Source organism: Phalacrocorax aristotelis, chromosome 16 (genome assembly GCF_949628215.1).
Source record: "Phalacrocorax aristotelis chromosome 16, bGulAri2.1, whole genome shotgun sequence".
Classification (NCBI taxonomy): domain Eukaryota; kingdom Metazoa; phylum Chordata; class Aves; order Suliformes; family Phalacrocoracidae; genus Phalacrocorax; species Phalacrocorax aristotelis.
Genome location: NC_134291.1, coordinates 8862059 through 8876460, shown reverse-complemented (window position 1 = coordinate 8876460; position 14402 = coordinate 8862059). Strand labels below are relative to the sequence as shown.

General features: G+C 38.7%; 1 protein-coding gene across 3 annotated transcripts in view; it reads right to left on the bottom strand.

Moving 5' to 3' along the window:
• PRKCA (protein kinase C alpha) overlaps positions 1 to 14402 on the bottom strand; it is a 163822-nt gene that overhangs the window by 57234 nt on the left and 92186 nt on the right. For all 3 annotated transcript variants that reach the window (XM_075111539.1, XM_075111538.1, XM_075111540.1), the window contains exons 4-5: positions 6042 to 6153; positions 5184 to 5312 (exon numbers count right to left, since the gene is read on the bottom strand). In XM_075111539.1, the coding sequence (XP_074967640.1) occupies positions 5184 to 5312; positions 6042 to 6153 (241 nt within the window). The remainder of the gene's footprint in view (positions 1 to 5183; positions 5313 to 6041; positions 6154 to 14402) is intronic.

The window sequence follows — 14402 nt, the reverse complement described above, 5'->3', positions numbered from 1 at the left end:
TTAATTTTTGTATGCATGCAGATGGCCATTTATGAAAAACTAATGTTTCTTTTAAATACTGTGCATTGCCTATTTCTTCATGGTAAAGTTAATTTAATGAATGAAATGGGGAGCATTCAGTTGCTACCGGGGCTGGCGTTTCTTAAAGACACAGCTCTTTCTGTAAAGAACGCAGCAACCCTGCAGATCCTGGGAGTGCCAGGAAAGAGAGAAGATATTAGTGAGACAAAACATGCGATTCACATTCTCTGAGACATTAAAAATGCCTCCCACATGCAAGCAATTATTTGCGATCCCTTTATAGGTATTTGGTATTAAAAGCTGGTCAAATAGCCAGAATATTCATACGTGTTCCCTTTTAAAGTCAGTTGCAGAGTATCGTGAATTACTGCTAACAAAGACAGACACTAATACTGACCCAGACAATCATAAATAAAATCATTAGAGTTTGTGTGTGGTGGGATCTTTCAAGGAAACAATTTTTATGAGAATCTAGAAACGTGCCAAAATTCTCTGGTGTGCCCCTCAAGCTTGTTTAGGCAGAGGCTCTTAACGCAGCTGTCCACAGCAAGCAGTGTGACAAGACATTAATATGCAGTGCCATAGGGTGGCTCAGCCTTCATACAGTCATAAATAATTTGAAAACCGTACGGTGGGGAGTACAGAACTCCTCGGGAGATTACTGTTGGAGAGCCTGCTGTGTGCTCCCAAGCTCTGCAGAGATCACTGCCAGGTTTCCTCCTCTTTTAAAAAACAGAAGCGTCACTGAAGAACAATACCAGATTTTCTGTATTCTTTCAGCTTATGAAAATACATTTAAAACCCCTGAAAACTCTGGGCTGTGTATATATATATTTTAATAACGTTTATGTAACCGTAGAGTGCATTAGCTGACAGCGAGTCAGTAACACCCTGCCTCTAAATTGGTGCCCATGTCAGGAGGGCAGTTTGTTATTGTCAGCTGCTGTCAAATCCAACTCCCAGCAACTGATAGGTCACGGTTTAGGATCCCAATAATGCGGCAGCTTTTTGTATGTCAGTGCACCAGATGGTTTGGTTTTTTTCTCACAAAGGTTATTGTTTACTCACTGTAAAAATAATTCACAAATAAAATAAAAAAATCAAACCTGTGATTCAGCCCCCTACAAACTCAGTCTGAAGAGCCCCAAATTATAAGATGGGTCAGCAGCTAAATGTAATAGTGACAAAACTTTTAACACACATCAGGAGGAAGAAAATTAAGTGCAAAAAGCATAGATTAAAAATAGCAAAAACTACTTTACTATGATTAAAAGCAGAACCTTCAAGTCAGTCCAACCTGTGAATGGGTCAGGAATTCAGTGATTTCAGAAAAAAACAATTCTAACAGTTCCTATAAAAAGAAACCCAACAAATTGATTTACCACAAGTGCAATAAATTATTACTGTGCAATGCAGCTCTCAAGCTAGTAGCTATAAAACCAACCACTGATATTTAAGAACTGCAGCACAAATGAGCACTGACTGTGGCATATTGACTAGCACTGGGAAGATGGCAAGGTTTTGGTGAAGTATACCTATACAAAATTCCTACTTATTTGTGAAAAAGTGTTGCAGAGTCTCTAATATTCACACAGAACAGACTGTATGTCTACCTTTAAGCAACCCAGATTGAAGATCTGACCTAGTAAACCCGAATTAAATGTGTTTACATATAGGACTGAATCATTCCCACCATTAGTTTAATTCAAAACCTGCCAAAGTACTTAGATATTTTAGATAATCTGCCTGAACCACTGGCCCACTCCATCTGGCAGCACTCTGCCTTGCCTCCTTCCTAGTATTCACTGGGAAAAAAACCCAAGTACTATTTACAGTATTTTATTGGGAAAACACTTAGTAAGCAAGCATGTACCGTGACCTTTTTTGGAAGCAAAAGCCACCACAAAACCCTCAAAGCAATTACACAGAATTAAAGACAAATTACAACACACTCAACAGTGTCCCCCCAAACGACCGTATCTTCCAATCAACATTAAGTGTGCTGCAGCCTCGATGGGCTTCCCTGGCTGGGACCAGGATGGCTGAGTTGCCCATCAGAGGTATTTGCAAGATACCAACCAGAGCGGCATGTCTCCATTTAGCAGCACAGATATTTTGCATGCAGTCAAGGCTGGCTATGAAAGAATCACTAGGAACTAATTAACAACCAAAACACGATGCAGAGCAGAGGTATTACAGAATTCAGCTGAAGAAGTTCAATACCTACAGAGTAATTCCTTTGAAAAAGATTCAGGCAAAGCCTCAAACCAAACAACCAATCACTGATTATTTTTCCTGCTGTTCCTAAACCTCCTGGACATTTAATTCACCTCCTTTCCTGAATCTAAAGGCAGTGGTATCATGCTCGGCAGCTCTGGGAACTGTGTATTCTAATAAAGGTTTGGTCAATAAATATTTTAGAAGCAGATCTGTAGTGGGAGAAAAGGAGTTTGAAATCTTTGCACAGCAGTGTGTCCATGAACTAACTGACAATTGCTAATTTCCTTTTCAGTTAAAGACGCACAAAAGGTACCTGAAACTTCACCCAACCTGGACTTTGTATAGGATTTTTTATTAAAAAAAAAAGCAGCTTACTTTCAGGGCTACCGTCATTTTTATTTAAAGAAATTTTCTGAAAGCTTGGAAATGCTGACAAGCCTCAACCAAACCAACTTAACAGCACCGCAACTGTTATATACATAACAAGGTTATAGTAAAAATTTTTCTTGCTGTCCAGAAACCTACTTAATTGTGGGATGGAAATGTTTTATTCATAAGCATAACAGTAACAGCAGTTGCCAAGTACATTCACACCAAAAAGAGCTTATGAAGGAAACCTGCAAAATATCTGTAACAATTTTACCATATTCATACTTCAGACAAGACCTTTTCAAATAAAATTGTGAACTAAAGGAATACCTATTTGTGTAACTGCTTTATAGTGCGCTGGTATCATAAAGACTTGTGACAAACGTTTTTGTCCCTAAAAGGATTATCAACCTGCTGAATCATCAGAAAATATGTGCATGTTATTTGTCAAATTATGTGCATTATCTCAGAAAGTTTCAGCCGCATTTAAGAACCCTGCTGTAAAGCAGCCTAGAATAATGCAAATATTAATTTTTGTCACTCTGGTGATATTCAAATTAGTTCCCTCTCATGGTACAATTACTTTTAGAACCTGCATCACCATCTTTGAAGTATCTCACTACTTAGTGAAACCACCTTTCTGTTAATGACAGTACCTTGGACAAATTCACCTCTCCTACGTCGAATGGAAGCTATTTGAAAAGTTAAGCTACAATTAAGCATCACTTGGGATCCATTGTGATCCTTTCTAAATAAATTTTATTATAGCTCTCCTTTTCAATGCATTTTACAAGGTTTGACAGGAGAATATGGAGGTATTTGGATTTAGAGAGAAAAAAGCCATGAATGAATACAGTGACGAGAGGGAACTTTGCTGGTTTCTGTAAACCGTGAAAATTCAGTGTAAAGATCTGATTTCCTTTATGTCGACTACAAGGGTCTCCATTGAGATTCATCCTCCAAGGAAGTGCAGAGCTAGAAGGGACATCCTTTTGGCCTTTCAACTAAGCAACACTGAAGCAATACACAGCACATAACATCCACAAGGTTACCAACAACTACATCAAGAAACAAAGCCAGAAGTTGTGACAGTCTAGGAAACCTCCTGCTTTGTCCTGCTGTAACTTTGCTCTCAAATTTAATTCCATTTCGCAACAGCAAACAGCCAATGATAACATCCTGTTCTTGTTTCATCATGTGGACATTGTGAATTCAGCTTCTTGCAGTATCGATTTTAAAGATTTATCAGGGTACATCTGATGTGATGGATTAAGATGTGTGGCCTGTAAGTTTTCTTCACTGGAGAAGCAGTGTTGGTCACCTTGGCACACTAACCCATCCACTCGCCTGAGGTAAGAGCTTTTGATAACTTGTGTTTTATGACTGTCTTCTACTTCATCTCCTAAGTTACATCACATCTATTTGGTTTTAGTTACTGCAGCATGTTTTTAAAATGTCCTTAAAATTCTGAGCCATAAAAAAGGACTTTCTTTTAGAATTTAGAGTTGTTTTATAGACTTGCCTCTACCTATAAAAAACTCATGAGCAAAATTTTCTGTTATTCCTTCCTGTACTTCAATTCTGTCCATCCCAATTCCTGCCCTGTGCTCTCCCTTCGAGTAAATACGCTGCCATCTGATTGGCAAAGAACCTTTTTGTATACTTGCGTCTAACAGAAAGGAAAAATCAAAACCCAAGTTCACTAGCAACTTTACACTTCAAATGTAAGATATGCGAAGTATCAGCTGGCCTCAGCTAAAACAGAAGGCAAGTACAGAACAAACATAACATGTGCTGTCAATATAAATTCTTATGCAGACCCTGGATGATAAATTCCACTTTCTGGTACGGGACAAGGAAGTTCTGTTGGAGTTAAACCACCTATTACATGTCTGTTTAGGGGACAAAAGAGTCCTTCAGCTTGCAAAATAGATTTTCCAGAATTTTTTCTGCAACTTTGGACTTGGAATGGGTCGGTGGGGGTGTGTGGGTGTGTGCCTGTGGGCTTACATGTAAATCCTGGGAGAAACACTTCCAAGGAAATGAAGTGCTACCCTCTCTTTCCTTCCTCTCTCTCCCTCCTCCCCATCTTAATAATCTTAACCTTACAGAATGGGATTATTTTTTTTATTTTATAACTCACTGGGAGTAATATTTGGGATTGAATCCAAGTTGCCTTTGTTTATTAAATACTCTGAAGTGCAGGAAACAGCTCCTCAGCTGATGAAAGTTTAGAGTATTTATTGTGTTCTTAAGATGATGGCCAACTTCCTGAACAGCTAGCTACCCTACTGGTCTGCTTACTACACGAAAAACTGACATTACAGTGATTTTCAAATTAATATTCTGGCGTTTTTAAAGCTATTATTACAGCTTTCATTTTTCTACCTGTTTTTATGAACACCGGTTCATAGTTTCTTGATTCAAGGACATGTTGAATGAAATCCTCACACTTTTGAAGGGAAGTACTCCTTTACTGGCTTTAATACACAAAGATTTGACCAAGGTACATAAGCCCCCAGTATATATTATACATTTATAATTCCTGCAAAATTCCCAAATTAGTTGTGTACCTGTTACTTCCAGTTTGTCACCAGTGACTTCAGCTTTCAGATAAATCCTTCCTCTCTTCTCTGTGTGATCCATGCCACAGAGGCTTGGGACATTTATTACGCATTGCTTATGAACATTCATATCACAAGCTGTGGATACAAAAATGGTTCAGACAGCTATAAGAAGCTAATAATATGATTACACTGCAAACACTGAGCAAAGTGAAAGTTAAGATTACAATGCTTAATGTTGGCAAGACTTTCAGATTACAGCTGCATGTTTTCAGCTGAATGACATGGCTAGTTTCCATTTTGCAATACATTTTGTAGACAGTGAATGAAACAGAGAATAAAATAATCTACTTCAGAAACCTAAAGATACCATTAATGATGCACAAGGAAAAAAATGTGAAAAGGGAATAAAGACTTGCTGAGAATATGACTAACAAAACAGAGCATTCATGCCAGCATTAGCCACGAAGGGAGTCAGGTTTAAATTAATTGTTAGATTTTCTAGCAGGAGACTTCAAAGACAAATGAAATGCAAGAAAAATATTGGGCCTTGGCTACCAACCAAACTGAAATTTCAGTTTTCAACAGCGCATTCACCTGACCGGTCCAAAAAAGCCTTCCTCAAACCTGCCACGGCCAATGGTCGTCAGGCACATAAAACTCAATACACCATGTTCTCAGCAACAGAGGTGATTTTCATTAGTATATTATTATAGTACTGAAATATCCACTTGAAATATAACAGTACTATAAATAGCTGACATTTGAAATGGTATTTTCCACAGAAAAGAAATAAGAAGCCTTTACCCAGCCTTTCAACTTACTTTCTAAAATACCCTTTTGGTAACATGGAAAAACTTCACTTACTGTCACATTTCATCCCTTGGTGCAGAAGCCCATAGAGCAGTGACCCACAGTGGTCACAAAAGGTTGGGCTCCCATATGTGTGGATCTTAAATTTGTGCTTGCTTCTGGGATCCTGAAGAATAAAACAGAAAGAGATTCTCAAGTTGTAAAAAGTAAGATTGACACACCTTTAATATATTACTTCAAATACAGATAGAAATGAGATAGTATCCAGGATAACGAGTAAAGACTTTACATTAAGAATTCAAATTGAGACTATTTCTATAGTTCCGTTTGTTATCCAGCCTGAGATATGAAATGCAAACTGCTAACAACCATATTTATCCTGTAAACACAGTTAGCCTAAATGGAATGACATTCAGTGCTCCAGAGAACATCTGTTTCGTTATTTATTAAAGATATAGCCAATGGGTCTTGTGCTGCAGGGTCATGGGAACACTGCTTTACTAAAGGGTTATCTTTGTGCCGATCAGCTCTGACTATATGCCTTCCAAACATTTTAAAACGCTTTTTCAAAGCTAATTCTTCCTTAAATTGTTTTCTTTAGAAGACATAAGGGGACTCGTTGCCTCATAAATATGTACACTTAAACATTACTTTGGTAAGCACATCTGTTTCTAAGAAGGACAAACCCCACAGCTTCTAAGAATGACACTGAACAAACAGATTTTTAAAGCTGTGTTTAACATCTGACATAAGTGGTATTTATGAGTATAAAGTAATGATACAGAGGGGAAAGAACTACGGGAAATTATTATAGTGAATGTCTACTAAATACATCGAAGCTGTATATTATACTGAAATTATCTAACAAACACTACTAAACAATTCCATTCCAATCAATGGAATATACATGGCAATTAAGTAAAGCAGGGGTGGGCGCGTGGCTTCAAATGTTGTGACACGTAAGGACAACTACACGACACTCACCGCAAAGCAGCACTACATGAGCAAAGGCTCATGTACTCCTGCGCCTGACTACATGTAACTACAGAACAGCAGCACAGGCATTCTTATAAGACAATGAAATAAAACCAGCCACATGAATAAATAAATCAAGCTGGATCACACTTTCAAGTTGGCCCTGCCTGAGTTCATGTATACAATTTGGATCATCATTTATTTTCTGTAATAAATACTAGTTTTCTAACATTGTGAGTAATGCCTACTATATGTTTAAAATGAACAATTCAACAAGAATGTTTTTTAAAGAGCAGCAAGTATGTTCTCACTATTATTAGTTATTATTCTATACGCACACACAAAGTCACTTTTTCAAGGCACAGCACAAAAAAAGAGGACAAAGGAAAACAGTACCAAAACTACTGATGAAATGGAAACTGCATGTAGGAAATCTCGCTTATAAAATCCCTTTAAGAGGAGTAAATAGAAGAACCTCAACAAACATTTAAAAGCTAATGAATACGAAAGTGCATTCTTCATCAGTATTTAAACCTTTTTTCTGTTTCAACTGTATGCATTTTTTTTAATTTTTGGCGAACTGAAGTATACAGAACATTAGTATTTTGAAAGCAAGTCTGACAACATACAGAGAAAGCCAAGAGATCTCTCCACACCCATCACAGATGATAAAACCTTTTATCTTATTCCCTATACTAACTTGGGCATCTCATGCACTTAGAACTACCCTTGAATCTATAGTTTAGTCTTTAATTATAAGTAACTAAATTAGTAATAATTTACACATGGCCAGTACTAATTACTTCTACAGCAATTAACACTTATTAGATATTAATACAGTTTAATACTTCCCAATGTTAAATACGCATTAAGTGACTTACATGCATTATTGGGGAAATGCCGTCGAGTATTTTTCAGCTAGAGGTAAACTACTAAGTTAGAGGTAAGCTCCTGTAAATTCTCGTCAAATATTCCCTTTTAACCAATGTAAACTTTCAATAATTCCCAAAGCATGGCTGGCAGTCATATTTCATAGTAAACACAGGGAGACAAGCCAGGATATGACAGATAAACTGCCAAATAATGGCTGCTATTTGCAAGAGAATTGAACTTTGCACTAAACTTGGCATAGATTAATTGTGAAACTCTAAAGGGAAAACCCACTTCTGTTTCCAAAATCCATCAAAAATTATGAAGGGGGAAAGTGGCAATGGGAAAGCAATGGGAAAGCGCTTGTTAAGCAGTGACAAATGATACGCTTTATTAAAATTCATGTTATTTTCATACTAAAAAGTGAATTCGCTGCTATTATTAAGACAATCCCCCATTTTTATAAGTACAACTGAATGCAATATAATATAATTAAACGGGAGAGAAAATTCTGGGCAATCGATATCACAGACATTTAAATATTTGTCTTTGTAAAACCTTTAAATTGGCAGAAATCTAGCCAGTGCTCTGCAATCTGACTGCAGTACAATAGACTGGAGTTTCAGAGCCTGTAATGACATATACGGGTGCAGCAACCCTATAAAGATGAGTAACGACAGGGCATCTACACCCCATACAGCGCTGAAAAAACCCAAATGTTACTCCTTGCTCTCAAAGCTGCGATGTGCATAGAGAGCCAGGCAGCCACACTCGCGCTGACCAGGAGGCCCGTGCTGTATGCAGACTTGCACTATGTGGACCTACTGAAAGAAAGGCGAAAACGGAGCAGAAACCTTTAAAAAATAAATACACGAGTTTGCAGAAGTGACCTGCCCAGACAAGCAGAACCCCTCTGGCTCTGCCAAAAGGGGTTCAGATTTGCTCCAAAGCCTCCCGCGGGCCGGGCAGGAATCCTGCCGCACTCCAGCAGAGGGAAGCAGAAGAACACGGAGGCATCTCAGCAAAACCACGTCTTTCAATCTATGCACTGCCATTGAACTGCATTTTGCCCCCCTGCAGCAGCACTGCCACCAGTCCTGCCTTTGCTCTCTGTTCGGCACAGATGAATCCATTTCCTTTATCGAACAGCAACGGAAAGCCCCCCCGCGAGAAATCACTCCGTAATTTTCCTGGCTCAAAGACAGGGGTGTGCAATAATTGAAAGCGCATGGTTAACCAGCAGCACACGTCAAACTGTGCTTTAACACATTACAAAACAGCTTACGAGCATTGTATTTCTGAACTCTTTCTAAAAGCTCCCTTTTGATTAGAATTTTATCCCCCTTGATAGCAACATTGAACCAACTATAATTTTGCAGGCATTAAATCATCACTTTGCTTTTAAGTATAAAATATACAAAACCATCTCATGTGAGGCTGCTTCAGTGGAGATTTTATACACAAAGCAGCATCACGCTATTACTTGTTAAAGTCCTTTCACAGTATGTGACTTGATAGTCAACTGTGTCACCAGGACCACGTATCTAAGACCAAAGCCTCTGAACCTATATCTGTATCGTCTTTAATTCGGCATCTTCCTGGTGGCACATCTACAAGCAGTGTGATTTTTGGAAGGAATTTAAATCACGCCTGCAAGCAGATCTGTCAGTGCCGGAGCCTGTACTAGTGATCAAGATGGGGGGAAAACTGACGGGTTTTGGTCATTCATATCAACGAATTGGTATTCGCCAACACCATTAACAAGGTGTTAGGCAGGATATAAGATTAATTTTTCTTTAAACTGCCTATGGTTGGTGAAAAGTTTTTTTCCATATCTGAACTGCTATTTTTGTGATCATTAAGAAGCAGCAAATGCAAAAATGCAAGTGTAAAACTATACTGGGAGAAATGGAAGATTATATTTTCCATTACAAAAAGAACTTAAAGGAGTTCTGCAGCAGATGACCCATAAGGTCCTACGGTTTTATCAGGGCCTTCAACAACAAAGAACAATTTTATGTAAATAAATGCAAATGTACGCAGTTTTCCATTTTATACCTCCATGGCAGAACCACAGGATTGTTCTTCATCTCCAACCAAACACTTACAAATATATTTATTTTCCAGTTTAAAAGGTGTAAAGGAAAAAGTAAGCTTAAAACATCTCAAATTACTTCACTTAGACAACAGAAAAGACAGTAATTCCTGAACCTCAGTGGCATAAATTGTGGTATTAACTGAATTTCTATTGAAAACAGAAGGAGAGACAATGCATTAAATAGATGCAAAATCATATACAAATCATTATAAGAGAAAAGAGAGCACCATTCCTCTTTACCCACGGAAATGCCCTGGAAGACTGGCATTCCCCACATTAATACACAACCTTTAAACATTCCCTGCTGTGACAGAAACGCTAAATCCTAATTCTTTCTTTGTCCCACTCCAAATGTCTTTGAAGCATGGATCATAAGGAATTCTGCTCTAACAGACCAATGAAACCATTGCAATTTGTACCGCATATATTTTAAAATAGTTTTAACTTCCCCAAGCAAATACTCAGTTAATAAAACATACTTAAGAAGACCCTAGCGTGTTTTATTTCATATGGAGCCAAATCCCACATTCATCCCATGCTGCCCTCAGGCAAGCTTCCATTTCATTTCTGAAAGTCTTCGGACTCCAGCATTTCTAAACACCTTCCAAACAGTGACTCCAATATCTAAGACCCCATTCAGATACCATGTCTGTTTGAGCTATTGTCTTCTGTTCACTATTTATTTTCCTATTGAGATAACCAAAATCCCGGTGATTTGCACAGCATTTTAAGTTTACAAGGCAGCTTCATCCTCGAGGAGCTGCGAGAGCCAAGGAGCCAGGTGCTTCTACTGGAAATAACTTCCAGGGCTTAAAATACAGCTTCTGTGATCAAAGCCCAGAGGCAAGAAACAGCAAAAAGTCATTGCTTAACTGGTTGCCAGCTTTGTTCTTTCCTGACCAAATGAGGCTGCGTACATGGGAAAGGCAACACAAAGAGAATTTGAGACTCTAGGGAATTATTTAGTAGCATTATGAAGTCAGCTATAAACCATCATATAACCTTTTATTACAAAACATACAAATGCTTAAAGCCTGTTTGATAGTTCCTCTCTCAGAACTGCAGTATAGAAAAGTTTTGTTGCTTTCAGTAAAGGACAGTAAAAGATAAGACTTCTATTGCCTGAAGAGTCAAAAGTACCACGGAATCACAGAAGGGCTGGGGCTGGCAGGGGTGTCTGGAGACCACCCAGCCCAACGCCCGGCTCAAAGCTGGGCCAGCTACAGATCAGTTGGGTTTTGCAGTGCTTCATGGCGTTACTCCTACCCACCCGCAAGACTCTGCAGAGCTCCACATCGATCTGCCAAGCACCCCAAACAAATCTTCCATAGGTTAAGCTATAGCTAGTGAGAGCAGCTTCCTGCAGTGGAGAAGGAGGACTGACATAACCATGCTTTCTTACACCTGCCGGGTGGGAAACCACTCGCACACCATAACATACTAGTAGGTGTCAAGGGCATAAACAGAGGTGCATTCAACTCTACAATAACAAGGGTAGCGGTGGGATAAGAAAACAAACACTAAGCAAAAATACAGGTAATAAAACCTATGTAAATTAGTCTTTGAGACTGTACAACAAGGATGCAACGGAGAAAATACGCAGCGGGCTCTTTTCATGATGGATTTCAGAGATGAGGGAGGTAGGAGAGCCCTGAGCGTATGCATACACACAGCAGAGTGCTGTGCAAACACTGCTGTGCTGCTTGCAGACACACGCAGCACATTTGAACGCAGCTGCAGTATGGCAGGTCCAAACTACAGCCAATTCAGCTGTGGGTTCAAGGGTTGGAACTATGTTCAGAAACGAAGACCAACTGTCAAGTTCTGTAGAGGAAAAGCCCTTTGTGAAAATAAATGACATCCCAGCCAAAAATAACAACAAAAATCTCTTTTCCTATCACTGTTACTAAGACCACTTCTATTCTTTATTAATCTAACAAGAATTAAGAAGGTACACAAACAGAAAAAAATTGTATTTAATTCATAGCGACAATTATCAATCAACTATTTTCTTCTCTATACTTGTACAGAAGACAACTCGACCACAGTTCAAAAATGATCGAAAGCCAGATTTTTTCAGTCCCCTCCTGGAATTCACACTAAATTATTATTTTTAATTAAAAGAAACAGGTGGTCATTGAATCAACTGATTTTGATTGCTGCCTTTTGTTCATGTTCTTCTTGTATAGAATAGTACTGATTGAGTTGGCAAATGGAGAAAGAAGATCTGCATGACTGTACTCACAGGGATTTGTAATTTCCTAATTACTACAAAGACAGTTAAATTTCGAAGGGACTTGGTGTTCACCAGCTATTTTTTCTTCATTCCTTTTTAATGAAGTAACTACAGTATAATTGCAGAAAGTGCATAAACAAAAGATCCTGTCCGAAACTGAAGAAATGGGGCAAGATTTTGTTTCAGATACATTATGTTACAATGTATAAATCATTTCAATAAAGACTGAAAGCAGGGATCTGGATTCAAAAGGAATACTGGAAAGTCAGAGGCACAGCTGTATATGCCTTGTTTAAAAAAACACTTTCCTAGTTTTATTATTTGGTAATGTATTAATTTATTTGCTAAGCAGATACACTTTTCAACAGAGTATCCTTTACACCTTGAATACATTTTACAATGTATAGTTTAACATGGATCAGACGGAAGAAGTTATTTAAACAAATTCCCACTGTGTAAAAGGGTGCTACTACTTTTTGACAGGTACAATAAACTGAATTCTTTAATATTACAAGTTACAGTGTAGTTTCTACGCTTTCCAATGGAGCTGACATATGGCTAGGTGTATTGCATCATCAACATGATCAAGGGCTCAACACCAAGAGGTAATGTTTTCACTGTCACTGCACTGTGCGGCATCAGGTTGCACAGCAATTATTTTACATGAATATATTTGTGTACAATAAGTTCTCATCAGGTTTTTTCAAATTTCATTTTTAAATTGCTCATGCCAGAGATGATGCAACTTAAATTTTTTTTCTCCGTTCTCCTCAGCTGGAGCTCATACTGTCCTTCGTTCATTCACTTGAACAGAAGATGAAATGAGATAAAGGCTGAAAACGCCTCACTTGAAATGCCCCGGTTTCTCTGTAAAAGCAGTGACCCCGAGTGCAGAGGTATCAGGTCAAGCAATTCAACATCTCTCGTAGCTGGAATGCTCTTCATACAGGAAAGTGATACACATCTATCCAAGAAGTAATCAGAATCAAGGCAGGGAAAAATGGGAGTGACTCCAAACACTCTTTCCACAGCCATCACAGCCATAAGCCAGTAAGATAATATTCAGCACGGTAAGTCTTCAGAAAGTCTCTTTGTGACCCTAAACTTCTTGACTGCCGACAGCAGCAAAAATGAAGCAAACTCAAGATTTTACTTGTAATGCCAAACCTGCCCTCAGTTAGGTCTGTCTAATGGGGTTTGAAAGAAGGTTTTTACAACTATTAAGTGATAGATTTGAACACAAAAAGATGAGTTGATTTGCCAAAGTATCTCAGAGTAAAGTAGCAGTGGAGCTACGAACACAGCTAATGAATGCAGCTTGCTACGCTACTGTTCTTGCCTCTCAGCCACGTCAGTACGTGAGGCCCTGTATAACAACTGGTGTACATGTCCCACTCCTCCTCATGTTGCAGAGCCCCTTTTAGCTTTCTAATTCGGTGAATGCTACTGGAAGAATCCACCAATTTATACACACACAGATGTTCTCACTAAACCCATACGCAGTTACTTACGCAGCACCTTGCCTCCTTCCCACCCCCCAGAGCACCTGCACACGTCAGTATTCTTCCAAGTCAAGGCATTTACTTGTCTGGAGGTATTGCTACCGAAGAGGAAGATACAATATCCATGTACATCAACATGTGGTTCAAAATCTAAAGCCAACCCCACTAACTTCTGTACAGATTTGTTTGTGGAAACCGAGTACTGCAGGAGGGTGTCTCCTGAACAGGGAGAGGGAAATGCAAAGGGAAGTTTGTCTGTCCCAGAGTATTACACACCCGAGGTTAAGGTCTGACACATACACCTCTCCCCACCACCAGCACCTTTTTTTTTTTTTTTGACCAACTTCACTGCAATCTTGCATTGATGTTTCAACAGCAGAGGTTTTAAAAACTTCCCATTGATCTTCCTGAAAGAAGAGAGGACTCAGTCTCCCTGAAGAAAGGGATCTGAGAGGAACTGTTCAGGAGAATCAGGCTGCACAGGGAGTAATTACAATCACCTAAGATTTTTTTAGAGATGACAGGAATGTGTGATTTTAGAAGGTTTCTCCTCTAAATACTTTGTCCTTACTTTTAATACTAAATACTTTTAAGAGGGCTGTTTTGATCACCAGGGAGGGTATTCACACCATTAACTTCAGGCATCTTTACAGTAAAAGATTCCTCTCTCGTGCTTTCTGTATTCTCTGCTGACCTTACAAGGTATTTAATTTAAATGCTAACTTCTGCATATC